This window comes from Lithobates pipiens, unplaced genomic scaffold, assembly GCF_037356315.1.
Source record: "Lithobates pipiens isolate NorthernLeopardFrog02 unplaced genomic scaffold, aLitPip1_a1.2 Scaffold_19, whole genome shotgun sequence".
NCBI classification, from domain to species: Eukaryota; Metazoa; Chordata; class Amphibia; order Anura; family Ranidae; genus Lithobates; species Lithobates pipiens.
The window spans coordinates 26,754,905-26,781,401 of NW_027507764.1; the positions used below are offsets into that span (position 1 = coordinate 26,754,905).

Here is a 26,497-nt window from a genome sequence, read left to right on the forward strand (position 1 = left end):
TTTATTATTAAAGGTGAAAAAAAATCCAAACCATCATGGCCCTGTGTGAAAAAGTGATTGCCCCCTAAACCTAATAACTGGTTGGGCCACCCTTAGCAGCAACAACTGCAACCAAGCGTTTGCGATAACGTGCAATGAGGCTTTTACAGCGTCCTGGAGGAATTTTGGCCCACTCATCTTTGCAGAATTGTCCTAATTCAGTTACATTAGAGGGTTTTCGAGCATGAACGGCCTTTTTAAGGTCATACCACAACATCTCAATAGGATTCAGGTCAGGACTTTGGCTAGGCCACTCCAAAGTCTTCATTTTGTTTTTCTTCAGCCATTCGGTGGTGGACTTGCTGGTGTGTTTAGGATCATTGTCCTGCTGCAGAACCCAAGTTCGTTTCAGCTTGAGTACACGAACAGATGGTCGGACATTCTCCTTCAGGATCTCTTGGTAGACAGCAGAATTCATAGTTCCTTTTATCACGGCAAGTCTTCCAGGTCCTGAAGCAGCAAAACAGCCCCAGACCATCACACTACCACCACCATATTTTACTGTTGGTATAATGTTCTTTTTATGACATGCAGTGTTCCTTCTACGCCAGATATACTTGGACACACACCTTCCAAAGAGTTCCACTTTTGTCTCATCGGTCCACAGAATGTTGTCCCAAAAGTCTTGGGGATCATCAAGATGTGTTGTGGAGAAATTGAGACGAGCTTTGATGTTCTTTTTGCTCAGCAGTGGTTTTCTCCTTGGAACTCTGCCATGCAGGCCATTTTTGCCCAGTCTTTTCCTGATGGTGGAGGCATGAACGCTGACCTTAACTGAGGCAAGTGAGGCCTGCAGTTCCTTGGACGTTGTTGTGGGGTCTTTTGTGACCTCTTGGATGAGTCGTCGCTGCGCTCTTGGGGTAATTTTGGGCGGCCAGCCACTCCTGGGAAGGTTCACCACTGTTCCATGTCTTCGCCATTTGTGGATAATGGCTCTCACTGTGGTTCGCTGGATTCCCAAAGCTTTGGAAATGGCTTTATAACCCTTTCCAGACTGATAGATCTCAATTACTTTCTTTCTCAATTGTTCCTGAATTTCTTTGGGTCTCGGCATGATGTGTAGCTTTTAAGGATCTTCTGGTGGACCTTACTGTGTCAAGCAGCTCCTATTTAAGTGATGCCTTGATTGTGAACAGGTGTGGCAATAATCAGGCCTGGGTGTGGCTAGAGAAATTGAACTCAGGTGTGGACAACCACAGTTATAGTATGTTTTAACAAGGGGGGCAATCACTTTTTCACACAGGGCCATGATGGTTTGGATTTTTTTTCACCTTTAATAATAAACACCTTCATTTACAAATTGCATTTTGTGTTTACTTGTGTTGTCCTTAACTATTGTTTAAATTGGTTTGATGTTCCGAAACACTTAAGTGTGACAAACATGCAAAGGAACAGGAAATGAGGAAGGGGGCAAACACTTTTTCACACCACTGTAGTTTGTACATTGTAGGTATATTTTGTTATACTTTGCATGAAATTAATTGTTTATCCTGTAGTTGTATGTACAGTTTTCCTGTTCAGTAAGGCACATTGAGACACTACAGAATGTTAGTAGCTTCCTTGGCTTATACCACAAATAACCTTTAAAAGATGCAAGCAAAACAGACATGCACAAATGACAATTGCCGCAACCCACAACTGGCCCCAACAGCAAGGAGCACATTGAAGGGTGACAAATGTTAAACAAAAGCAAAGAAAAATGACCAGATCCACTTTCTAAACAGTTTGCAACAAACCAAATGGTCTTGTGTGATGCCCTGTACACACGAGTGGACTTTTCGACATCAAAGGTCCGACGGAACGATTCCAGCGGACTATTCGATCGTGTGTGGGCTGCAGCGAACTTTTGATTTGCAAAAATCCGACAGACTTTAGAAATGGAACATGTTTCAAATTTTTCTGCTGAAACTCCGCTGGATCCAGTTCCTATCGAAAAATCCGCTCGTCTGTATACTAGTCCGACGGACAAACAGCGACACTAGGGCAGCTATTGGCTACTGGCTTCGAACTTCCTTATTCTAGTCCGGTCGTACGTCATCACATTCGAATCCGTCGGACTTTGGTGTGATTGTGTGTGGCCAAGTTCATTCATTCGCAAAGTCCGTCGAAAGTCCGTCAGAAAGACCGTCGGACCTAGTCCGTCGAAAAAGTCTGCTCGTGTGTACGCAGCATAACAGTTCACACAAATAACAGAGGTTTAGTTTGCACACAATTGAAAATAGATGCACAAGCTGCAGAGGCTACAACAAGGCACCCTATAGTATCTGCAGTCCAAACCCCAATACATTCTGAGAGCCTCTATAGTAGCACATACTGTATATAGCAATGGGTGGATTGAGGGCAGATTTGCCTGGAGGGAGCCCACTCCTCCCCAAAGGCACAGAGGTGCACTGGACACAGCAAATAGCACAATGTCAGTAAAGGTGTCTAGTGCACCCCCTTCCCCCACCAAATAACCAACAGCACAAACAAACGGCAACCACCCCCACCCACGGGGCGTGGCCTAGGTGGTCATGTGAGCGGACGTCTTTCTGTGCAGCTCCGACATCTCCAGCTACAATCCTGCTCCATCCTGGGTTAATCCCTCACTATATGCCGAACGAAAGACACCGCCTGCACCGGAGGACTCCCCTGCTTCCTTGGAAGGTGATATCGGCGGATGGGCAAACGCAGAAGGCAGCCGCCAGCGCGAATGTATCTGCACATGCGCTCGGGCCAAGATGGCCACCGGACCACCGCCGCGGAGCCCTGTGATTCTCTGGCCTCCACGCTGGATCTCTTTGGGGAAGCCTCTGCGCCATCCTCCCCGGGACAGCCGGACCCTCCGATCCTGGAGTCACAGATCTCGGCGGGGAGGAGGCGGAGAACGACGGAGGGCCTACGCTTGCTGATGTGCTGCACACCATCAAGGTAAACCATGCTGCTCTTATGGGGTCTGTGGCTGAAATTAGAAGTTACTTTACACTACTGAGGCAGGATGTTCAGAAAATACGTGGAAAGGTGGATGAGACTGAGAAACGTATTAGTGATTTGGAGGATTCAGTTAACCCCATATGGCCCAAACTCAATACTGCGGGGGGGGGGGGGTAAAATAGCCTCCCTAGAAGACAAGGTGGACGACCTCGAGAACCGCCTCAGACGCAGTAACCTGAGGCTGGTGGGCCTTCCTGAGCGGGTGGAGGGGTCTGACCCAGTGGCCTTTTTGGAAAGTTGGTTGGAGCCGGAGTTTGGCCGTGACACCCTGTCCCCTTGCTTTGTGATAGAACGGGCTCACAGAGTCCCGGGCAGACCTCTCCCTGCAGGCAATCCGCCACGCACTATGGTTATCAGGTTGCTGAACTACAGGGACAGAGACGCTATATTGCGGGCGGCCAGAATAAAAGGCAGCTTGAAGATCAATAATGCTACTGTGTCACTGTATCCAGATTATTCGGTGGCTGTTCGCAACCAACGGGCACAATTCCAGTCTGTTAAACAAAAGCTGAGAGAACATGCAGTGAAGTACTCTATGATATTCCCGGCTACCCTGCGTATTGTCCATCAAGAGAAAGTTATTTTCTTCCAGTCGCCCAAGAACGTCATCGCATGGTGGGAGTCCCTACCCCAACCCCCTCAAGATCCTGCCTGAAGGATGTTGGCCTGGAAGGTTACCGTCTCTATTTTCTTTTGCCCTCCTCATCTCCCACCCCCCATCTTTGAATCTACCTCTGGTCAGTGCGGCGGGTCTCTGCTGCTCTTTTTGAAACATGATGGGATCGACAAAGTTTATTTTTTTGTTGCGGGACACTTACTCCTCCATTTTTTGGATGAGTATCTGGGAGCTGCTCTTGGAGAACGATGTTGAGCCACTCAGTGGTGAAGTTGACTAGTTGCGGTTAATCACATGGATATCAGGCCATGCGCCCCATGCATGACCCTAGTTTTGGGTACAAGCCCGCTCCATTTCCGTGGGAGCAGGGCAGGGTTGTTGCTGCTTATTGGCAGCTCTTTATTTGTTGTCTGTTGTATGGTTGAGGTGTGTGAGGTGAATGGATGGATGGGTGTGTGTGTGTCACATTGTCCCACTGGAGGTACTGTGGCTCTGGCTGCTTGGCGGGGGACTGCCCTGGGGCTCCTGGGCAGGCTGCACCCGCTTTTTCCCACTTGAGCGATATTATCAACCCCCTCATGGCTGAGGTAAACATATGCTCATGGAATGTGCGGGGGCTGAATTCTAAATTTAAACGTGCATTGGTGTTTGAACAGATCAAACGACTGCACCTGTATATTCTCTGTCTACAGGAGACTCATCTGGTGGGCTCAAAAATCCTTGCGTTAAAAAAGTGCTGGGTGGTTCAAAACTTTCACTCCACGTACTGTAATTATGCTCGTGGGGTGGCCATCTTAATACGCAAGGGGCTACAGTTTGAGTGCCACCAGGTGGTCTCGGACCCCGGGGGCAGTTTTTAGTGTTACACACTACGGTACTGAGAACGCCTGTCATTCTGGTCACAATCTATGTTCCTCCGCCAGCCACAGCCACGGTATTCTCAGATTTGAGTGTTAAGTTATCACTATTACCTGTTTGCCCTACGTTTATTGTGGGGGATTTTAACTCAGTGCTAGGGCACGATTTGGATAGACTGAAACCCCATGTGAATGAGTCCAGGATGTTTAGTAAATGGTGTGAGGCATATGGATATGTAGATATTTGGTGTTGGAAGTTCCCGGGGGAAAAGGTATTCTCCTGTCAATCCAAAACCTATGTCTCTCTGTCCAGACTGGACTATGCACTGGCCACCGGGGACTTTCTGCCGGTTGTCAGGGCAATTAAATATGTCTCTCAAAAAGTTTTGGATCACTCGTTACTCTTACCCTGGGACATTGTCCTTCATTTAGGGTGTGGAAACTTAGCCCCCTGTGGGTGTCCACACCGGGGATACAAGAGGCCATCCCATCGGATATGACAGACTATTGGTCCACTAACATTGACACCACAGCAACGGGCCCCACGTGGGACGCCTTTAAGGCGGTTTTGCGCGGATCGTACATATCCCGTATTAAGCATCATAGACGAGCAGGGAGGGCCCAACAAATGGAACTTTAACATTCCCTTGAGGAGGCTAGATGTAGGCATACGCTAAACCCGACAGAGACCACACGAGGTGTGCTGACGAATGCCCATAAGATGTTGCAGTTACATCTTGTAGACACGACTAAAATACAACAACTACATTTGCAAGCTAAACTACATGAACACGGGGGGAAGAACGGGAGGCTACTAGCCTTTCTAGCCCATACGGACTATTTGGATAGTTCCATCTCTGCCATACAACTGGCCAATGGCTCCACTACCGAGGACCCTGTGGCTATAAATCAGGAATTTACCTCATACTACAGGAGACTCTATGACGACCCAGCGCCCCCCTCAGAGGCTACATTTAGGTTTTTTTTCTTGTCGTTGGTGTTCCCTGGCCTGGAGGACGCTCAGCGGGACCTCCTGGAACAGGAGATCACTCTCGAGGAGGTGGAAGCAGCGATAGGTTCCCTACCGCCATCGAAGGCTCCCGGCCTGGATGGTATCCCTTCGGCATGGTATCAGGCCTACACTGAATTGATAGCTCCTAAACTACTCCTCATTTACAGAGCGTCCCTGAACGTGGGATCTCTTCCTGATTCCATGAATGAAGCTCTGATAGTGGTTTTGCCCAAGCCGGGCAAAAACAAACTGTTATGCGAGTCCTACCGTCCCATTTCCCTCCTGAATAATGACGCAAAAATTTTGGCCAAGATCTTAGCTCTTCGATTGCAAAAAGTCATACTTACATTGATATCGCCAGATCAGGCTGGGTTTATGCCTGAACGTAGCACATTTGACAATATACGCAGATTATATCTACATATCCATAGAGCATGCAGGGATAAACATAGTAGCATGGTACTGTCTCTGGACGTGTTAAAGGCTTTCGATATGGTGCGTTGGTCATTTTTGTGGGAGACAATGGCTAACATGGGCTTTGGCCCACAATTTACAAAATGGGTCCGCCTGCTGTATGCTAAACCGAGTGCGAGGGTGAGAACCAATAGAGATGTCTCTTCACCATTTCGGCTACTTAGGGGGACTAGACAAGGGTGTCCCCTGTCCCCGCTCCTGTTTGCCATCGCCATAGAGCCCCTGGCTCTGGCGGTGCGGCAGGCTTCGGGGATAGGGGGCATCCGCTGCGGGATGCTGGAGGAAAAGATATCTTTGTATGCAGATGATGCCTTGATTTATTTAGATGGTAAGGAAAGCTCCTTCAATGGCCTCATGCAGGTGGTTGAAGAGTTTGGGGATGTGTCTGGTCTGAGGGTAGGTTGGGATAAGTCGATAGCTTTTCCCATTGGCCCTCACTGCTCCTATGATTACTTGAACACTTCTAAACTTCAGACGTCCCAGACATTCAAGTATTTGGGCATTCAGATTCATAACAAGCTCCCCAAATATGAAGACTTGAATATTGCCCCTATTACAAAGCAGATGGTTGACAAACTTCAAGCATGGGCAACTCTCCCTCTCAACTTAATAGGACGTATCAACGTCTTTAAAATGATATTCCTCCCAAAAATTTTATATTGTTTTTGAGCTGCCCCGGTTTATCTCCCTAAAAAGTTATTTATGAAAATAGAGTCCATTGTGTCCTCCTTTATCTGGCAAAACTCCCACCTGTGGATTGCCAAGGCATCTTTGCAATCCTCCAAATCGAAAGGAGGCCTGGCCCACCCAAATCTAGGCAATTACTTCCTTGCCTCCCAACTGACCTATGTATATGATTGGTTGCATTCCAGCCCTCAGACCCCCTCCGCCACTCTCATGTCAATCCTACATGCACCGTTTGACACAGTTAATGACGTACTGCATAGGGCACTATATTCTAAGTGCTCTAGGTTTTCCCCTATGGAGGTGGGCTTGCTGGCCTGGAGAGAGAGAGAGAGAGAAACTGCTGTTACCACCACTGGCAGGTCACCGCAAACCCCACTATGGGACAATCCCAGTCTGCCTGAATTGCGCGGGCATCCAGACTCCCAATGGTGGTCCAGGCTGCGTATACTGCGCTTGTCCCATGTCATCAAGGGAAACGTATTTGAATCCTTTGAAAATTTACGGGGCATCTTTTTAATAGATCATAAATTCTTCTATAAGTATCTACTTCTTAGACATGCCATCCGGGCGCAGTTTGGCTCTCTGACCATAGAGCTTCAGGAGTCTCCTATGGAGGACCTGATGTCTTACCCAGATCTTACTAAACAGGTTACAACTTTCTATGGTCACCTCTCCAGGGTAGGGGCAGACCCATTTCATAATTCTTTTGTGAAATGGAAACGATTGATACCTGACCTGGTGGAGGAGGGGTGGGAGGAAACTACTGAAACTTGTTTTCAGGATATTATTAGCACTTCCGATCAATATGTGCAGTTTAAGTTTATTCATCAGTTGCATTATACCCCGGCTAGATTGGCTAGAATGGGTCTGAGAAATTAGGCCTTGTGCCCTAGATTTACATTTGATAAGGCTGATCTATATCATATGTTTTGGAGTTGTCCTAGATTGGATTCGTACTGGGAGGACCTGTTTACATTTTTTGATGATCATCTTGCTCTCCCGGTGCCTCGAACCCCTGAGGTGGGGCTGCTGGGTATACTGAATGACTTTGTCCACAGGACATCAGCTCGGACTCTACTACGTACCATTTTATTTTATGCACAAGTGATCTTATTGCAGTGGAAAGAGAATGCCCCTCCAAGGATTTAATTCCTATATGGTATTATTAATGGTGAACTCCCCAAATTTAAAATTGTATATAAAAATAGAGCTTGTTTGAAAAAGTTCCATAAGGTGTGGCAGCCGTGGTTGGATGTCTCTGGTTCTTTCTGGGGGACGGTGCTATCCTCGCGGGTCCTCTAGGCGGGGCTGTGGGGGTAGGGCCGGGGCCTCGGGCACTGTAGAGTGTGATGCTGGGTATAAGGGGGAGGGGCGAATTAGGGTAGTAGCCAGCAATTGTATGACCTTTACGAAGCTGCTATTTATGTTAAAAATGATACTGCGCAGTGGGACGGTGACTTGTGTGGATGAGTTGTGTGTGTGTGTGTTGGGATGCCTGCATGTCTTTTTTTTTTGTCTTTGTTTTGTTGGGGTTTTCTGTGTTTTTGTGTATAACTGTTTTGCTTACTCCAGTGGTGCATCTCCACCGCATATTTTGGGGTTTTCTTAGGGGGTTCCGAGCACCGCCATAGTTTTTGCAATAATAACGGTGTAGGCAGCGGACTGTGTACCAGCCCGCTGCATGGAGGGTTACCTACAGGGGGGAGTGCTCGGGCCACTACATACATTACTTTCTGTTGTATCCTGCGGGTTTATACTTCTGTCTGCACCTCTGGAGTGAGGATAATCGATATGTATCCTGATTGTTGTATAAGCTGTATGTTGAAAATTTAAATAAACACCCTTTAAACCACCCCCACCCACAAATGGCCCCAACAGCAAGGAGCACAAATAAAAATTACCAGCCAGTCTGCAACAAACCGAACTGTCCTTTCTAACAGTTCTTGTTAAAATAAAAAAAGGGATCATATGGAAACCCTGGATTAAATATTATACGTCAGATAATATTGACAACCGAGTTTTATTGTTATGGTGATTATGATTTTTTATAGAATTACAACATTAGCTGATATATAAAACCTCCTCCGGAGAATTATTCCCTCCCCTTCCCCTCCTATATACACCTTTTATGTTCTTCCCTTACTATATAATACTTACTATAAACATACTGTACTTTAGAAGTTATGGTCAAAACTTTAAAATCATATATTTTCTTTTAGACATATTTATATTTTCTTGGGATTAAAATGTTTAAAACTCAGCTATAAGAATGTTTTCAAATTCTAAAATATATAAGGCCATTTATTGTCATTCCCACTAGAATATCTTGAAATTCTTCTTTGCTTTGTATCAATCATACTTCAATATGTCTACTTTTTATTTCTGGTATTAAATAATTTGTCTTATATTCTGTACATGTAATTTATTTTAACATAAATTAAAAACTTTTGAACGAGTAAAATAAAAAAAGGGGTTTCATTTGCAGACATTTGTAAATGTATTATCTGTAGTCCAAATTCAATACATTGTGAGAGCCTCCATAGTAGAAGCACATATATAGTAATGGATGGTTTGCCTGGAGGGACATATTTTGGAAATCCGGGATTTAAATGGATCTAATGCTGCAGCAAGCTACAACTTCCAGCTGGCTGGAGAGAGCAAGAATTCTGGGTGAGCAGATAAATAAAATTGTCTGGGGGGGCTCCCTCTCTAGGGACCTGCAGCCACAGACGTGAGGCTAGGCTCCCCTGGGTGGTGTAAGTGGGTGGCACAGCTTGGACAGAGCAGAGGGTCTTTCTGTGAGTGAGCCTAATCCCTAAATGCCGTATAGGTTTTTATTTTATTTTAGGGAGGGGGTCTGTGGAGCATTTCTGCCCGTAACGCATAGGGCAGGCCATTCACTTGATATACACCATCTATCCAGTCACTATTTTTCCGATCAGGCAGGCCCTAGCACTATATCAGGGGTATCCAACCCCCAGGGAGTTTAGCATGCGGACATAGCAAGCATAGCAGCTGTGGCAGGCTACATTGACAAGCCAAGCAAATGCACATGTGGAGGAAAAGAATTAAAGAAAAGAGGGTGCACCAGTCTTGTGCATTATCCTTTGATGAGTTTATTATAAGAATGAATTAAAAAACTACTCACAAGCTTGGAAAGAAATCCGCAATGTGAGAACCTCAAACTGATGGCAATCGGTCTGATATGGACAGTCTCCAGGTGATAAAGAGACGGACATGAGAACCACTTTGTTGAAGACTGGTGTGCCCTCTTTTCTTTATTTCTTATTCTGGAGGGCAGCAAGGAGGGCAGAAAGGCCTGAAACATTATCCATCCTGAACTTTCGATCACCAGATCAACACACTTGTATGCAAGAGTATTTGTTTTGCTTCTATCAAAAAAACATGTGGAGGAATGCTGGGGATGTTGTGTGAATTTATAGGTGAGAGTTTTAATGAGGCCAGTGCAGGATTTGTGTGATAAGGAGGTCAGCTGGTAAACACCTTCCTGTGTCTTACTGGTTTCTCCATCCCAGTGTCTCTCAACCCCAGTCCTCTAGGGGCCCCAACAGATCATGTTTTCAAGATTTCCATTATTTTGCAAAGGTGATTTGATTAGTTTCACTGTCTTAGTAATTACCACAGCCATTTCATCTGAGGGAAATCCTGAAAACATGACCTGTTGGGGCGCCTTGAGGACTGGAGTTGAGAAACACTGCTCCATCCCGAATCTATATACAAGGAAATCTCTGAAGATTTCTAAGAGGGCAGGGATCTGATGTGCTGTCACAAGGTGCTGGTTTCGTGCTTGCAGTGATGATCATGTCGGAGCACATCCAGATTGAATTTTATGCTGTATTACTGGTGTAAGGAGGACACCTCAGCTTATGAGTGCAATACATTTTAATACATATTTTACGTTGGTTAAAAGGTTTTTATGTTATGTAAGATATTTTCTCTTTCATTTCACAATGGTATCTGAGGATCTGAATATCTGTTTGATTGCCTTTTCTGGGGAAGATCAAATTTACCGTATTTATTGGCGTATAACACGCACCTTTTTCCCCTTAAACTCAGGGGAAAATTGTGGGTGTGTGTTATACGCCGATCCCCCGCCGATTGTGATCTTCTCAGCGGCTTTCGGAAAGCCGAAAATCACCACAGAGAATGACCGAGTGTGGCTGAAAGCCGGCGAGAACGCCAGAGTGCGGCCGAAAGCTGCCGAAAACAGCCAAAAGCCGCCGAGAACGGCTGAGAGCTACCGAGCGCCGCCGAGATACACAGGACATCCGCTCTGCATCCCAGCGGCGCCATTTTTAAATGGCAAGGCTGCAACGACACTGACAAGGCTGCAATGCAAGGCTGAAAATGACACTGACAAGGCTGCAGATGGACACTGATAAGGCTGCATTGATGGGCATTTAAATGTAAGGTTTTTTTCCTTAAACTTCCCTCCTGAACTTGGGGTGAGTGTTATACGCTGATAAATACGGTCTGCAGAGGATATACATATATATATATATATATATATATATATATATATATATAAAATTTTATTTTAATTTTTTCAGGATGTCTGATGATAATTTGAAGATCTGACAGATTGCATCTTCTGGGAAGGATCATAGGTGTATGGTATATACAGAGGTTTTTTTTTTTTTTTTGGAAATATCTTTTTTATTGAGAACATTTTCCGATATACAATTCACAATGGTATAAAATGTGAGATAATCATAAACATATAATGCCTAAATAGAAGTACCTTGAAACAGACCTTCATAATAACTTGAGGCATGTGAAGTGTAACTTATACAAGGAGAATAAAGTTAATATTTTAAGTACATACTTTTCAATCTTTGAACCAATATTGTAAACACAAAGAAATAGTAACAGAGAATTAGAGACTCTAGCTCATTTTTGAATTTTCTGTATCCTTTCCAATAAATTATAAAATGCTTATTCATTCATTTAATTTGTCAGATAAGAATCCAAAGGATCCCACTGTTTGTAAGAGCGGGGTATATTTACATCTACACTGGCCATAATCTCTTCATATTTAACCACTTGCTGCCTGCTATATAGCAAAATGACAGCGGCAAAGTGGTTTCAATATCCTGACAGGATGTCATATGACATCGCCAGGATATCAAGCTGATGCGTGCCACCGAGGGCATCTCAGTGATCATTGTTGCGGTGTGTCTGTCTGACACACCGCAACTCAGATCTAGGTAAAGAGTCTCTTTAGACTATAGATGGCTGTGTATTAGATAGACTTTCCAATACTCACCAATTGTCAGGGCTGGCTTAGCCCTTCCTTCTCTGGGCTGGCTGCTCAGCTGTCGGCTAATTGCCATCTCTCTTCTCTCTCCACAGTTACCAGCTGTTCCTGATGATGCTCATCTGACCTGCCTACTTAAAGCTGTCCAGCTCACTTCATCTCTGCTTTCGCCTTGGTCACATCACAAGAAATATTTCCTGCATTCCTGTTTAACCTCCCTAGCGGTAATCCCGAGTCTGGCTCAGGTTGGGATTTTAGCAACATAAGCGGTAACCCAGAGCTAGACTCGGGATCGCATCGCTGGATACAGGGAGAGGTTACTTACCTTGTCCCCTGGATCCAGCGATGTCCTCTGCGCTGTGTGATTGAGCTGTCCTCCGCTCGATTCACACAGTGCCCGAATGCCGCCGAGCTCCGTTCCCTGCGACGTTGCGGCACACGGGAGCGGAGATCGGCGCCAAATTCAAAAAAGTAAAAAACACACAAAACACACACAGTACTGTAATCTTACAGGGGCATCCCTGCTGGGCAGCTGCAAACAGGCTGGGAGAGCGGTGTAGGATTCAGGAACAGCCCAGGATTCAGTGACCCCTGGCAAATCGTCATTAAACCCCCAGGGTTGAGAACCACTGCCATAGTGCTTTAGGAATCTTGCATAAAGAGTTTCTATTTAAAACAAAAATGCTGCAAAGAAGGACGGTTTCCAAGAATAATGTCACAAATAGTTTGATTCTAGAAAGTGTAGTATACATAGATAACTGCAAATTAAATCAGTAGTTGGATCATCCTTAACATTTAACCCCAAAAACTGGTTTGCAGTTTCTGAAAGTAATTGTGCAGCATGTTACATATCCACAAAAGATATTGTCTCTCTTCCGTTTCTGCAGTTAACCCCATACTAGATAATGGTGTTGAGCCCAGGGCTCTGTGGGGTCTATGCTATCTGTTACATAGATTCCGGTTTATTGTCACCACAGATAGTTCTTTAGGACTATAACTATGTTTGTAATCATTGTCCTGCCGCAGAATAAAGTGGAGGCCAAACCACTTTGAGCGATTGATTTGATCCTTCACTGTTGAAAGTTATAGGCAGGTCCCTATCCTTCATGCAAAACCATCAGTTTTCACAAATGAAGCCCAAACCTTCAGTGAGCCATACACTGTACATATACAAAGTAGAAGATGAGCAAACAATCTTCATCAATCTTCCACTGCTGTCCCTCCTGACACCTGCCATAGAGGACATGTGGTGAGAACATTCCCCATAATCTAGAAGACACAGCTCCTGGCTGATATAGCTGCTGGGATTTTGTTCATATTCCACCACCGCTGGTGCCGCAGTATGGTGGTAGCAGCAAAACTGTTAAAGGACAACATTGCCTTTCAGATTCACCAATCATACAGGCCCCTTATATTAGCTTTCTGACCAGCACATTTAGACTGATGCACACCTATACAAACTAGAATTCTTTCCCCCGGAACAGACATTACAAAATTCTCACCAATTATTGGCACTGGATGGTATTTCAGAGGGAAGGTCTTTTAGATCTGAGATCTGACCCAACCCCCCCTTTACACTTACAATAAAATGGACTTGTTAGAAATTCACTTTCTTAAAAAACCGATTGCAATAGAGATCTGTTCTTACCATAATGTCTCTATTTGGCTTGTGCTCAGAGCTGTCATCAGATCCCTGAAATGAGGACCTTCCAGATTGTTATTGTCCAGAAAAAGTTTCCTTAGAGTTTTGTTATTTCTGATTCCGGATGCCAGGTCAGTGCATGATTCCTCTGTAATTTTATTATGGCTCAGACTGTAGAAGAGAAGATGATGAATGGACTCTTTTTTCTTTATTGTGATATTTTTCCAACGTAATAAATAGAATACTGTAAACATTTTCACATCATTTCTGGTATTTAACCCAACAAAAGGTTGTAAACAGAACCTGTTAATGCTCCTCACATCCAGCCATTGGCAGAACTGCCATCAGCAGCTGCTATGGGGCTCAGGCTGGGAGAGGCCCAATTGGAGCTCCAGGAATGAGGGGCAGACTGTGCCAGGGGGCAGATATGCCTGGCAGTCCTGTAATTTATTTGGGCTGCCCACCCTTCCAGGCTATTTTCAGAGCAGTGCCCCATATGTGACAGCAGCTCACTTTGTGGAATCCTCTGCTTACAAGCTTTGCTTTGACCAGGCACCAGGTAACGTGGCCTGCTTCTCTTGGATGGTGCCCTGGTTCCAAGAGAGGCTATAAACATTTATTTGGGAAATAACAGAAGTATAATAAATGTAAGGGTTGGACCTTCACTGGATTGTTTTTTAAAGCTTAAACGTAAACGTCTAATTACATTCTGCATTTATTGTGTTTATATTTTATGAATGTAAGAGTCTTGCAAAATCTCAGCACTGGCTGACATCTAAAATTAAGCTGAATTCATACAATATCATGTTTTGTTTTTTTAATGGCATTACATGTTGTGGTTGTAAAGATGCCTCAGAATATTGTTTCTATCATTCCTATTATACTCACTATAAGTTCTCTATCTGGCTTGTTGGCAGAACTTCCATCAACTCACTGATGTCAGGACCCTCCAGATTGTTATCAGACAGGTAAAGTATCTTCAGAGTCTGGTTATTCCTGATTCTAGATGCCAGGTCAGTGCCGGAACCGTGCAAGTTATTGTGTGCCAAAAAATTATGTGACCTTCCCATCCCCCACATTAAATGAAAGTGGTTCTAAAGCCTAAATGTTCTTATCTTAATGCATTTCCTGCTTTAGGGGAAAGCATGTTTAGGTATTTGCATCCCCCCCCCTGGTACTTACTCACTTGATAATTATACCCTCACTTGACCCAGTGCGGTGCCCATCTGTAGCTGCTCTCCCCTCTCCCTGCTCTCACAGGCTTTGCTGAGGTGTCAGGAGTCATTGACTTATGCTGTTAGTCAAATTCTATCACAAGGATGTGGGGGGAGGGGTGCTGTGTTTGTCTAAGGATGCAGGCAGTGTGGCTCATGATCGAGCCTGCATGAAGACCCCCATGGGATGAAGCTTGCATTGGGGTCACTTGCAGAAGAGGAACGTCACCAGGAGTGTCGGGGATTCTGAGAGGAGAAGGTTTGGGGCCGCTTTATACAATTCCATTGGGCAGAGCAGGTAAGTATTACATGCTTGTCATTTAAAAAAAAAAATCCTTTACAATCACTTGTAAAACGACCCATTCAGTTTATAAAAAGAAATGACAAGGTAAAACATTTGAGAATAGATGTAAAAATAAAACTATATTGTAAATACACCCCCCCTTTTTACAAGTGATAACATTCCCTCTTTACTCAGCTGCAGAAGAGCTTTTGGGAGAGGAGAAGCAACAGCACACTGGTCTTCCCAGTAAAAAGCTGTGTGTGTGGGGGGGGGGCTTGTTTGCAAAAGTCTGATCATTGGAGGAGGGCAGGCAGAGTTCCAAGCAAAGCTAGAAAACTGACCGCACTCTATTATGCTTAGTGTGGTCAGTATTTAATAGGAGAGCAGAGGGACTGGTATTTCACACAAAGGAAGAAATACAAAGAGAACAAAATCTGGCCAGACACCAGGTAATGTGGCCTGCTTCTCTTGGATGGTGCCCTGGTTCCAAGGGCGGCTGTGAACACTTTTTGGGGAAATAACAGAAGTATAATACAAAACTTTTACGGGTTGGACATTCATTGGATTGTTTTTTAAAGCTTAAACATAAACATCTGATTACATTCTACATTTATTGTGTTTATATTTGTAGTGGCCATAACCCTTTGTAGGGCGGCCTTGACTTATTGGGCTTACCGGTTACCTCCGCTTGGCTTGTTCTTCCACATCTAGGGGTTCCCAGGGTTGATACCCAACAACTTTGTACACTGACACCAATAAAGTCCTTTTGAAAAGTTTTATTTTGCAGTGATAACATCCAATAACACAGTCTCTCATGGGAACAGAGGGCACGGGTGAAGAACTCAGGCACTTTGAACTGCAGCTATAACAAAGTCTCTAATTCCACCCAGAGAGTAGCCACTCGCAGCTGGGTACTTCAAGGCTGAACAGATCTCTAGCCAGAGTCAGCACGTTGATTCAAAACTTGAAACCCTCCTATGAACGTGTACAAGTTATAACCAGGAGTGAACAGGAACCTTTTTCCTCAGTACCTGGAACGTTCTCCGTCTCCTTAATAGTACTAGAAAAAGTGTGGATTCGTCAATGTCCTTCCCAACTCAGTAACCAGGCACTTCTCAGGATGCCACTTGCCGGCCCTCCTCCGAAGAGTCCTCCCCCGGTTACTTCCATGAGCTGTGGTGTCCCTCCAAGCCGAGAGCACACCCGGACACCTTGAATCCTCCCTCAGTTACTGCACCTCGGACCAGCCAGTTCCAAGACTCGGGAACAGACGGATCCCTACCCCAGACCAGGCAGGTCTATTGGGGGCATCTAACAGGAACATGTTGCGGGATGTCAAACACCCCGTGACCGGGACCCCTCACAGGGTTACCCCGGTCCTGGAACCAGAACAGACCACACAGGTCTCACAAACTCCTCTCCCTAAACATGTGACCCCCAACATCTTAAGTACCCCTTCCCAGACTCCTCATCGAGGCCCGGCACACCACTGATTGGTTCCGAGAAAGCTGATACCCAAAACATCCAACCAGGCCTGGTTCTGGCCTGTCATGTGCACCTCACTGCTCACATGACCAGGCAGAACTTCTAACACAGCCCAGCTAGACTGATGTCAAGGCCAACCTATGTAATTAACCCTCAGAACCCCACTACTGTTCTGAGGCAAAAACTACATTTACACCTGTATGACACTTTGTCCAAAATATCATCCGCTACATATTTTATGAATGTAAGAGTCCTGGAAAATCTCAGCACTGGCTGACATCTAAAATGAAGCTGAATTCACACAATATCATGTTTTTTTTATGACATTCTATGTTGTGGTTGTAAAGAGGTCTCAGAATATTGTTTCTATCATTCCTATTATACTCACTATAAGTTCTCTATCTGGCTTGTTGGCAGAACTTCCATCAACTCACTGATGTCAGGACCCTCCAGATTGTTCTCAGACAGGTCAAGTATCTTCAGAGTCTGGTTATTCCTGATCCCAGATGCCAGGTCAGTGCCGGAACCGTGCAAGTTATTGTGTGCCAAACTATAAATAAAGTAAAAAAAAGTTAATAGAAATGGTTTAAAAAAAAAATGTGACCTTCCCATCCCCCACAGTAAATGAAAGTGGTTCTAAAGACTAAATGTTCTTACCTTAATACATTTCCTGCTTTAGGGGAATTTTTTTTTTTTTTAAGTATTTGTATCACCCTCCCCTTATACTCACTTGATAATTATACCCTCACTTGACCCAGTGCGATGCCCATCTGTAGCTGCTCTCCCCTCTCCCTGCTCTCATAGGCTTTGCTGAGGTGTCAGGAGTCATTGACTTATGCTGTTAGTCAAATTCTGTGACAAGGATGTGGGGGGAAGGGTGCTGTGTTTGTCTAAGGATGCAGGCAGCGTGTCTCATGATCAAGCCTGCATGAGGACCCCCATAGGATGAAGCTTGCATTGGGGTCACTTGCAGAAGAGGAACATCACCAGGAGTGTCGGGGATTCTGAGAGGAGGAGGTTTGGGGCCACTTTATGCCACTGCTCAGAACAGGTACGTTTTACATGCTTGTCATTTAAAAACAATCCTTTACAATCACTTGTAAAATGACCCAGTTTATAAAAAAAAAAAAAAAAAAAAAGTAAATACACCCCCTCCCCCCCTTTTTTTTAAGTGATCACATTCCCTCTTCTCAGCTGCATAAGAGCTTTTGGGAGAGGAGAAGCAGCAGCACACTGGTCTTCCCAGTAAAAAGCTGTGTGTGTGTGTGTTGCACAAGTCTGATCAATGGAGGAGAGCAGGCTGAGTTCCAAGCACAGCTAGAAAACAGACTTTATTATCATGCTTAGTGTGGTCAGTATTTAATAGGAGAGCAGAGGGACTGGGATTTCACACAAAAGAAGAAATACAAAGAGAACAAAATACTTTTTTCATACAAGTACATGGTAGAGCAGGCACATATCAGGAATATGAAATGTTGGGTTTACATACTCTAACTTTCTGGTGACAAGTTTGCTGTACTCAGCCGTGTTTCTCTAGTTTTCTCCCTGCAGCTCCCTTTAGTGATCACTGGAAGGGAGCTGCGATCTGATGTGGGCAGGGGACCTGGAAGAGTTGAGTGGTGACCACTCCAAATGGTTACCAATCAAATCATAGCTAGGATTGACCCTTTCACTGCTGTAGATGTCTGAGGAAAAAAGAGAAGATGATGAATGGACTATTTTTTTCTTTGTGATATTTTTCCAGCATAATAAATAGAATACTGTAAACATTTCCACATCATTTCTGGTATTTAACCAACAAAAGGTTGTAAGCAGAATCCATTAATGCTCCTCACATCCAGCCATTGGCAGAACTGCCATCAGCAGCTGCTATGGGGCTCAGGCTGGGAGAGGCCCAATTGGACCTCCAGGAATGAGGGGCAGACTGTGCCAGGGGGCAGATATGCCAGGCAGTCCTGTAATTTATTTGGGCTGCCCACCCTTCCAGGCTATTTTCAGAGCAGTGCCCCATATGTGACAGCAGCTCACTTTGTGGAACCCTTTGCTTACAAGCTTTGCTTTGGCCAGACACCAGGTAATGTGGCCTGCTTCTCTTGGATGGTGCCCTGGTTCCAAGGGCGGCTGTGATCACTTTTTGGGGAAATAACAGAAGTATAATAAAAACTTTTACAGGTTGGACCTTCATTGAATTGTTTTTTAAAGCTTAAATATAAACGTCTGATTACATTCTACATTTATTGTGTTTATATTTTATTAATGTAAGAGTCCTGGAAAATCTCAGCACTGCCTGACATCTAAAATAAAACTGAATTCACACAATATTATGTTTTTTTTATGACATTCTATGTTGTGGTTGTAAAGATGTCTTAGAATATTGTTTCCATCATTCCTATTATACTCACTCTAAGTTCTCTATCTGGCTTGTTGGCAGAACTTCCATCAACTCACTGATGTCAGGAGCCTCCAGATTGTTCTCAGACAGGTCAAGTGTCTTCAGAGTCTGGTTATTCCTGATCCCAGATGCCAGGCCAGTGCAGGAACCGTGCAAGTTATCGTGTGCCAAACTATAAAGTAAAGAATGTTAATAGAAATGGTTTTAAAAAAAAATGATGTGACCTTCCCATCCCCCACAGTAAATGAAAATGGTTCTAAAGCCTAAATGTTCTTATCTTAATACATTTCCTGCTTTAGGGGAATTTTTTTTTTTAAGTATTTGTATCACCCCTCCCCTTATACTCACTTGATAATTATACCCTCACTTGACCCAGTGCGGTGCCCATCTGTAGCTGCTCTCCCCTCTCCCTGCTCTCACAGGCTTTGCTGAGGTGTCAGGAGTCATTGACTTATGCTGTTAGTCAAATTCTGTGACAAGGATGTGGGGGGAAGGGTGCTGTGTGTGTCTAAGGATGCAGGCAGCATGGCTCATGATCGAGCCTGCATGAGGACCCCCATAGGATGAAGCTTGCATTGGGGTCACTTGCAGAAGAGGAACATCACCAGGAGTGTCGGGGATTCTGAGAAGAGGAGGTTTGGGGCCACTTTATACAATTCCATTGGGCAGAGCAGGTAAGTATTGCATGCTTGTCATAAAAAAAAAAAATCCTTTACAATCACTTGTAAAATGACCCATTCAATTGAGAAAAAGAAATGAAAATATATTGTAAATACACCACTGATCACATTCCCTCTTCTCAGCTGCATAAGAGCTTTTGGTAGAGGAGAAGCAGCAGCACACTGGTCTTCCCAGTAAAAAGCTGTGTGTGTGTGCGTGTGTGTGTGTGTGTGTGTGTGTGTGTGTTTGCACAAGTCTGATCATTGGAGGAGAGCAGGCAGAGTTCCAAGCACAGCTAGAAAACTGACCACACTGTATTATCATGCTTAGTGTGGTCAGTATTTAATAGGAGAGCGGAGGGACTGGGATTTCACACAAAAGAAGAAATACAAAGAGAACAAAATACTTTTTTCATACAAGTACATGGTAGAGCAGGCACATATCAGGAATATGAAATGTTGGGTTTACATACTCCAACCTGCTGGTGGCAAGTTTGCTGTACTCAGCCGTGTTTCTCTAGTTTTCCCCCTGCAGCTCATTTTGGTGATCACTGGAAGGGAGCTGCGATCTGATGTGGGCAGGGGACCTGGAAGAGTTGATTGGTGACCACTCCAAATGGTTACCAATCAAATCATAGCTAGGATTGACCCTTTCACTGCTGTACCTGTCTGAGGAAAAAAAGAGAAGATGATGAATGGACTATTTTTTTCTTTGTGATATTTTTCCAGCATAATAAATAGAATACTGTAAACATTTCCACATCATTTCTGGTATTTAACCAACAAAAGGTTGTAAACGGAATCCATTAATGCTTCTCACATCCAGCCATTGGCAGAACTGCCATCAGCAGCTGCTATGGGGCTCAGGCTGGGAGAGGCCCAACTGGAGCTCCAGGAATGAGGGGCAGACTGTGCCAGGGGGCAGAGAGTAGCCACTCGCAGCTGGGTACTTCAAGGCTGAACAGATCTCTAGCCAGAGTCAGCACGTTGATTGAAAACTTGAAACCATCCTATGAACGTGTACAAGTTGTAACCAGGAGTGAACAAGAACCTTTTTCCTCAGTACCTGGAACGTTCTCTGTCTCCTTAATAGTACTGGAAAAGTGTTGATTCATCAATGTCCTTCCCAACTCAGTAACCAGGCACTTCCCAGGATGCCACTTGCCGGCCCTCCTCCGAAGAGTCCTCCCCCGATCACTTCCATGAGCTGTGGTGCCCCTCCAAACCAAGAGCACACCCGGACACCTTGAATCCTCCCTCAGTTACTGCGCCTCGGACCAGCCGGATCCCTACCCCAGACCAGGCGGGTCTATTGGGGGCATCTGACAGGAACATGTTGTGGGATGTCAAATACCCCGTGACCAGGGCCCCTCACTGGGCTACCCCGGTCCTGGAACCAGAACAGACCACACGGGTCTCACAAACTCCTCTCCCTAAACATGTGACCCCAACATCTTAAGTACCCCTCCCCAGACTCCTCATCGAGGCCCGGCACACCACTGATTGGTTCCGAGAAAGCTGATACCCAAAACATCCAACCAGGCCTGGTTCTGGCCTGTCATGTGCATCTCACTGCTCACATGACCAGACAGAACTTCTAACACAGCCCAGCCAGACTGATGTCAAGGCCAACCTATGTAATTAACCCTCAGAACCCCACTACTGTTCTGAGGCAAAAACTACATTTACACCTGTATGACACTTTGTCCAAAATATCATCCGCTACATATTTTATGAATGTAAGAGTCCTGGAAAATCTCAGCACTGGCTGACATCTAAAATGAAGCTGAATTCACACAATATCATTTTTTTTTATTTTTTAATGACATTCTATGTTGTGGTTGTAAAGAGGTCTCAGAATATTGTTTCCATCATTCCTATTATACTCACAATAAGTTCTCTATCTGGCTTGTTGGCAGAACTTCCATCAACTCACTGATGTCAGGAGCCTCCAGATTGTTATCAGACAGGTCAAGTGTCTTCAGAGTCTGGTTATTCCTGATCCCAGATGCCAGGCCAGTGCAGGAACCGTGCAAGTTATTGTGTGCCAAACTATAAAGTAAAGAATGTTAATAGAAATGGTTTAAAAAAAAAAAATTATGTGACCTTCCCATCCCCCACATTAAATGAAAGTGGTTCTAAAGCCTAAATGTTCTTATCTTAATACATTTTTTCCCCTAAAGCAGGTAATGTATTAAGTATTTGTATCACCCTCCCCTTATACTCACTTGATAATTATACCTTCACTTGGCCCAGTGCGGTGCCCATCTGTAGCTGTTCTCCCCTCCCCCTGCTCTCACAGGCTTTGCTGAGGTGTCAGGAGTCATTGACTTATGCTGTTAGTCAAATTCTGTGACAAGGATGTGGGGGGAGGGGTGCTGTGTATGTCTAAGGACGCAGGCAGCGTGGCTCATAATCGAGCCTGCATGAGGACCCCCATAGGATGCAGCTTGCATTGGGGTCACTTGCAGAAGAGGAACGTCACCAGGAGTGTCGGGGATTCTGAGAGGAGGAGGTTTGGGGCCACTTTATACAATTCCATTGGGCAGAGCAGGTAAGTATTACATGCTTGTCATTTTAAAAAAAAACTTCACAATCACTTGTAAAACGACCCATTCAGTTTATAAAAAGAAATGAAAAGGCAAAACATTTGTGAATAGATGTAAAAATAAAACTATATTGTAAATACACCCCCCCCCCTTTTACAAGTGATCACATTCCCTCTGTACTCAGCTGCATAAGAGCTTTTGGGAGAGGAGAAGCCGCAGCACACTGGTCTTCCCAGTAAAAAGCTGTGAGTGTGTGTGGGGGGGATGGGTGTTTGCACAAGTCCATTCATTGGAGGAGGGCAGGCAGAGTTCCAAGCAAAGCTAGAAAACTGACCACACTTTATTATCATGTTTAGTGTGGTCAGTATTTAATAGGAGAGCAGAGGGACTGGTATTTCACACAAAGGAAGAAATACTAATGCCCCGTACACACGAGCGGACATTTCGACATCCAAAGTCCGACGGGCTGAGTCCGTCAGACTATCCGATCGTGTGTGGGCTGCAACGGACTTTAGCAAAGCTAAAGTCTGACGGACTTTAGAAATGAAGCATGCTTTAAATTTTCCCGACGGAACTCCGCCGGACCCGGTCCCCTTCGAAAAATCCGCTCGTGTGTGTGCTACTCCGACGGACTAAAACCGACGCTAGGGCAGCTATTGGCTACTGTCTAGGAACTTCCTACGTCGAATCCAGTCGTACGTCATCACGTTCGACTCCGTCGGAGTTTGGTGTGATGGTGTGTGGTCAAGTCCGTTCGGTCGAAAAGTCCGCCAGAACTCTGTCGGAACTCCGGCGGAACTCCTTTGGAGGTCTGTCAGACTTAATCCCTCTCGTGTGTACGGGGCAAAAGAGAACAGAATACTTTTTTCATACAAGTACATGGTAGAGCAGGCACATATCAGGAATATGAAATGTTGGGTTTACATACTCTAACTGGCTGGTGGCAAGTTTGCTGTACTCAGCCGTGTTTCTCTAGTTTTGCCCCTGCAGCTCCCTTTAGTGATCACTTGAAGGGAGCTGCGATCTGATGTGGGCAGGGGACCTGGAAGAGTTGATTGGTGACCACTCCAAATGGTTACCAATCAAATCATAGCTAGGATTGACCCTTTCACTGCTGTAGCTGTCTGAGGAAAAAAGAGAAGATGATGAATGGACTATTTTTTTCTTTGTGATATTTTTCCAGCATAATAAATAGAATACTGTAAACATTTCCACATCATTTCTGGTATTTAACCCAACAAAAGGTTGTAAACAGAACCTGTTAATGCTCCTCACATCCAGCCATTGGCAGAACTGCCATCAGCAGCTGCTATGGGGCTCAGGCTGGGAGAGGCCCAATTGGAGCTCCAGGAATGAGGGGCAGACTGTGCCAGGGGGCAGATATGCCAGGCAGTCCTGTAATTTATTTGGGCTGCCCACCCTTCCAGGCTATTTTCAGAGCAGTGCCCCATATGTGACAGCAGCTCACTTTGTGGAACCCTTTGCTTACAAGCTTTGCTTTGGCCAGACACCAGGTAATGTGGCCTGCTTCTCTTGGGTGGTGCCCCGGTTCCAAGGGCGGCTGTGACCACTTTTTGGGGAAATAACAGAAGTATAATAAAAACTTTTACGGGTTGGACCTTCATTGGATTGTTTTTTAAAGCTTAAACATAAACGTCTGATTACATTCTACATTTATTGTGTTTATATTTGTAGCGGCCATAACCCTTTGTAGGGCGGCCTTGACTTATTGGGCTTACCGGTTACCTCTGCTTGGCTTGTTCTTCCACGTCTAGGGGTTCCCAGGGTTGATACCCAACAACTTGAACGCTGACACCAATAAAGTCCTTTTGAAAGGTTTTATTTTGCAGTGATAACATCCAATAACCGTCTCTCATGGGAACAGAGGGCACGGGTGAAGAACTCAGGCACCTTGAACTGCAGATATAACAAAGTCTCTAATTCCACCCAGAGAGTAGCCACTCGCAGCTGGGTACTTCAAGGCTGAACAGATCTCTAGCCAGAGATCATGGCAGTCAGCACGTTGATTCAAAACTTGAAACAATCCTATGAACGTGTACAAGTTGTAACCAGGAGTGAACAGGAACCTTTTTCCTCAGTACCTGGAACGTTCTCTGTCTCCTTAATAGTACTGGAAAAGTGTTGATTCATCAATGTCCTTCCCAACTCAGTAGCCAGGCACTTCTCAGGATGCCACTTGTCGGCCCTCCTCTGAAGAGTCCTCCCCGGTCACTTCCATGAGCTGTGGTGTCCCTCCAAGCCGAGAGCACACCCGGACACCTTGAATCCTCCCTCAGTTACTGCACCTCGGACCAGCCGGTTCTGAGACTCGGGAACAGACGGATCCCTACCCCAGACACGGCGGGTCTATTGGGGGCATCTAACAGGAACATGTTGCGGGATGTCGAACACCCCGTGACCGGGGCCCCTCACTGGGCTACCCCGGTCCTGGAACCAGAACAGACCACACGGGCCTCCCAAACTCCTCTCCCTAAACATGTGACCCCCCAACATCTTAAGTACCCCTTCCCAGACTCCTCATCGAGGCCCGGCACACCACTGATTGGTTCAGAGAAGGATGATACCCAAACATCCAACCAGGCTGGATTCTGGCCTGTCATGTGCATCTCACTGCTCACATGACCAGACAGAACTTCTAACACAGCCCAGCCAGACTGATGTCAAGGCCAACCTATGTAATTAACCCTCAGAACCCCACTACTGTTCTGAGGCAAAAACTACATTTACACCTGTATGACACTTTGTCCAAAATATCATCCGCTACATATTTTATGAATGTAAGAGTCCTGGAAAATCTCAGCACTGGCTGACATCTAAAATGAAGCTGAATTCACACAATATCATGTTTTTTTATTTTTTATGACATTCTATGTTGTGGTTGTAAAGAGGTCTCAGAATATTGTTTCTATCATTCCTATTATACTCACTCTAAGTTCTCTATCTGGCTTGTTGGCAGAACTTCCATCAACTCACTGATGTCAGGACCCTCCAGATTGTTATGAGACAGGTCAAGTGTCTTCAGAGTCTGGTTATTCCTGATCCCAGATGCCAGGTCAGTGCCGGAACCGTGCAAGTTATTGTGTGCCAAACTATAAATGAAGTAAAAAAAAGTTAATAGAAATGGTTTAAAAAAAAAATTATGTGACCTTCCCATCCCCCACATTAAATGAAAATGGTTCTAAAGCCTAAATGTTCTTATCTAAATACATTTCCTGCTTTAGGGGAATTATTTTTTTTTTTTTAAGTATTTGTATCACCCCTCCCCTTATACTCACTTGATAATTATACCCTCACTTGACCCAGTGCGGTGCCCATCTGTAGCTGTTCTCCCCTCCCCCTGCTCTCACAGGCTTTGCTAAGGTGTCAGGAGTCATTGACTTATGCGGTTAGTCAAATTCTGTGACAAGGATGTGGGGGGAGGGGTGCTGTGTGTGTCTAAGGACGCAGGCAGCATGGCTCATGATTGAGCCTGCATGAAGACCCCCATAGGATGAAGCTTGCATTGGGGTCACTTGCAGAAGAGGAACATCACCAGGAGTGTCGGGGATTCTGAGAAGAGGAGGTTTGGGGCCACTTTATACAATTCCATGGTGCAGAGAAGGTAAGTATTACATGCTTGTCATTAAAAAAAAAAAATCCTTTACAATCACTTGTAAAATGACCCATTCAGTTGATAAAAAGAAATGAAAATATATTGTAAATACACCACTGATCACATTCCCTCTTCTCAGCTGCATAAGAGCTTTTGGTAGAGGAGAAGCAGCAGCACACTGGTCTTCCCAGTAAAAAGCTGTGTGTGTGTGTGTGTGTGGGGGGGGGGGGGGGGGGGCACAAGTCTGATCATTGGAGGAGAGCAGGCTGAGTTCCAAGCACAGCTAGAAAACTGGCCACACTGTATTATGCTTAGTGTGGTCAGTATTTAATAGGAAAGCAGAGGGACTTGGATTTCACACAAAAGAAGAAATACAAAGAGAACAGAATACTTTTTTCATACAAGTACATGGTAGAGCAGGCACATATCAGGAATATGAAATGTTGGGTTTACATACTCTAACCTGCTGGTGACAAGTTTGCTGTACTCAGCCGTGTTTCTCTAGTTTTCCCCCTGCAGCCCCCTATGGTGATCACTCGAATGGAGCTGCGATCTGATGTGGGCAGGGGACCTGGAAGAGGTGATTGGTGATTGGTTCACTTTCACTGCTATAACTGCGTCTGAGGAAAATTTCCTATAAACTCATAAATTTTATCTATCTGGGTGATCCAGCTTTATTTTTTGTGACACCGCTTCCTTTCCAAAATATACACCATATCCATTC

The 26,497-nt window shown here is 44.9% G+C and overlaps 1 protein-coding gene across 8 annotated transcripts in view; it reads right to left on the minus strand.

Annotated features, from left to right (window-relative positions):
• Positions 1 to 26,497, minus strand: part of LOC143995852 (NACHT, LRR and PYD domains-containing protein 10-like) — a 176,077-nt gene that overhangs the window by 81,793 nt on the left and 67,787 nt on the right. For 3 of the 8 annotated variants that reach the window (XM_077490573.1, XM_077490571.1, XM_077490572.1), the window contains exons 5-9: positions 25,109 to 25,270; positions 21,502 to 21,663; positions 18,963 to 19,124; positions 16,949 to 17,110; positions 13,585 to 13,749 (exon numbers count right to left, since the gene is read on the minus strand). In XM_077490573.1, the coding sequence (XP_077346699.1) occupies positions 13,585 to 13,749; positions 16,949 to 17,110; positions 18,963 to 19,124; positions 21,502 to 21,663; positions 25,109 to 25,270 (813 nt within the window). The remainder of the gene's footprint in view (positions 1 to 13,584; positions 13,750 to 16,948; positions 17,111 to 18,962; positions 19,125 to 21,501; positions 21,664 to 25,108; positions 25,271 to 26,497) is intronic. The other 5 variants (XM_077490574.1, XM_077490575.1, XM_077490576.1 and 2 more) reach the window with 5 other exon arrangements.